The sequence below is a fragment of the Sprattus sprattus genome (assembly GCF_963457725.1).
Source record: "Sprattus sprattus genome assembly, chromosome: 11".
In the NCBI taxonomy this organism is placed as follows: domain Eukaryota; kingdom Metazoa; phylum Chordata; class Actinopteri; order Clupeiformes; family Clupeidae; genus Sprattus; species Sprattus sprattus.
The window spans coordinates 11,273,033-11,273,844 of record NC_137909.1 but is presented as its reverse complement, the minus strand read 5'-3'; the positions used below and the strand labels follow the sequence as shown (position 1 = coordinate 11,273,844).

General features: G+C 55.8%; 1 protein-coding gene across 1 annotated transcript in view; it reads right to left on the bottom strand.

Annotated features, from left to right (window-relative positions):
- cabp1b (calcium binding protein 1b) overlaps positions 1-596 on the bottom strand; it is a gene marked incomplete at both ends in the record, with an annotated part of 15,634 nt that extends 15,038 nt beyond the window's left edge. Inside the window, one exon of the mRNA XM_080847657.1 lies at positions 552-596. Coding sequence (XP_080703783.1) covers positions 552-596 — 45 coding nt within the window. The remainder of the gene's footprint in view (positions 1-551) is intronic.
- Positions 597-812: the final 216 nt, after the last annotated feature.

The window sequence follows — 812 nt, the reverse complement described above, 5'->3', positions numbered from 1 at the left end:
TGCTGGTCGCCACAGCTCAAGCGGTAGCGAAGACAGGAGCTTGGTGCTGGACACCACAGCGAGTGAATACAGGAGCTTGCTGCCGGACACCACAGCTCCAGCGGTAGAGAAGACAGGAGCTTGGTGCTGGACACCACAGCGAGTGAATACAGGAGCTTGCTGCCGGACACCACAGCTCCAGCGGTAGAGAAGACAGGAGCTTGGTGCCAGACACCACAGCAAGTGAATACAGGAGCTTGATGCCGGACACCACAGCTCCAGCGGTAGAGAAGCACCAGAGACACATGTAGGACAAACCCAAAGCCAACACAACACATTAGAGTCCAAAACAGACAACCAGTGTTGTATAGTCCAGTTCAGTTCAGTCCAGTCCAGTCAAGTCCGGAGGGGGGGGGGGTGTTAGGACAAAGGGGACACAAGGTTTGGGTTGGGGGTGGGAGTGGCAGGAGGGGGGTTGGGTTGGGTTGATTGTGGGGTGTGGGGGGGGGGGGGGGTGGGGGGGGAAGGGGGTTGGAGTCCAGGGAGAGGGAAACATGACTCAAAGTCCTTACCTTCTTGGAGAGACTTCTAAGCGGAGATTTAACACAGTTGCCCATACTGAGGTCCCTCTGAGTGTGTGTGTGTGTCAGCGGGTGCAGATCAGTCCGCCCGTTTGTGTGTGCGCGTGTGTATGTATGGGCGCATGTGTGTATGGACATGTGTATGTCTCCATGCATGAAGCCGGGGAGAGCAAGCGCAGTGAATCCTTAAGCACTCATCTTCACAGAAGTGATAAAGGTGGAGGAGATGGAGATGAAGAGAGTCAGGGTGAG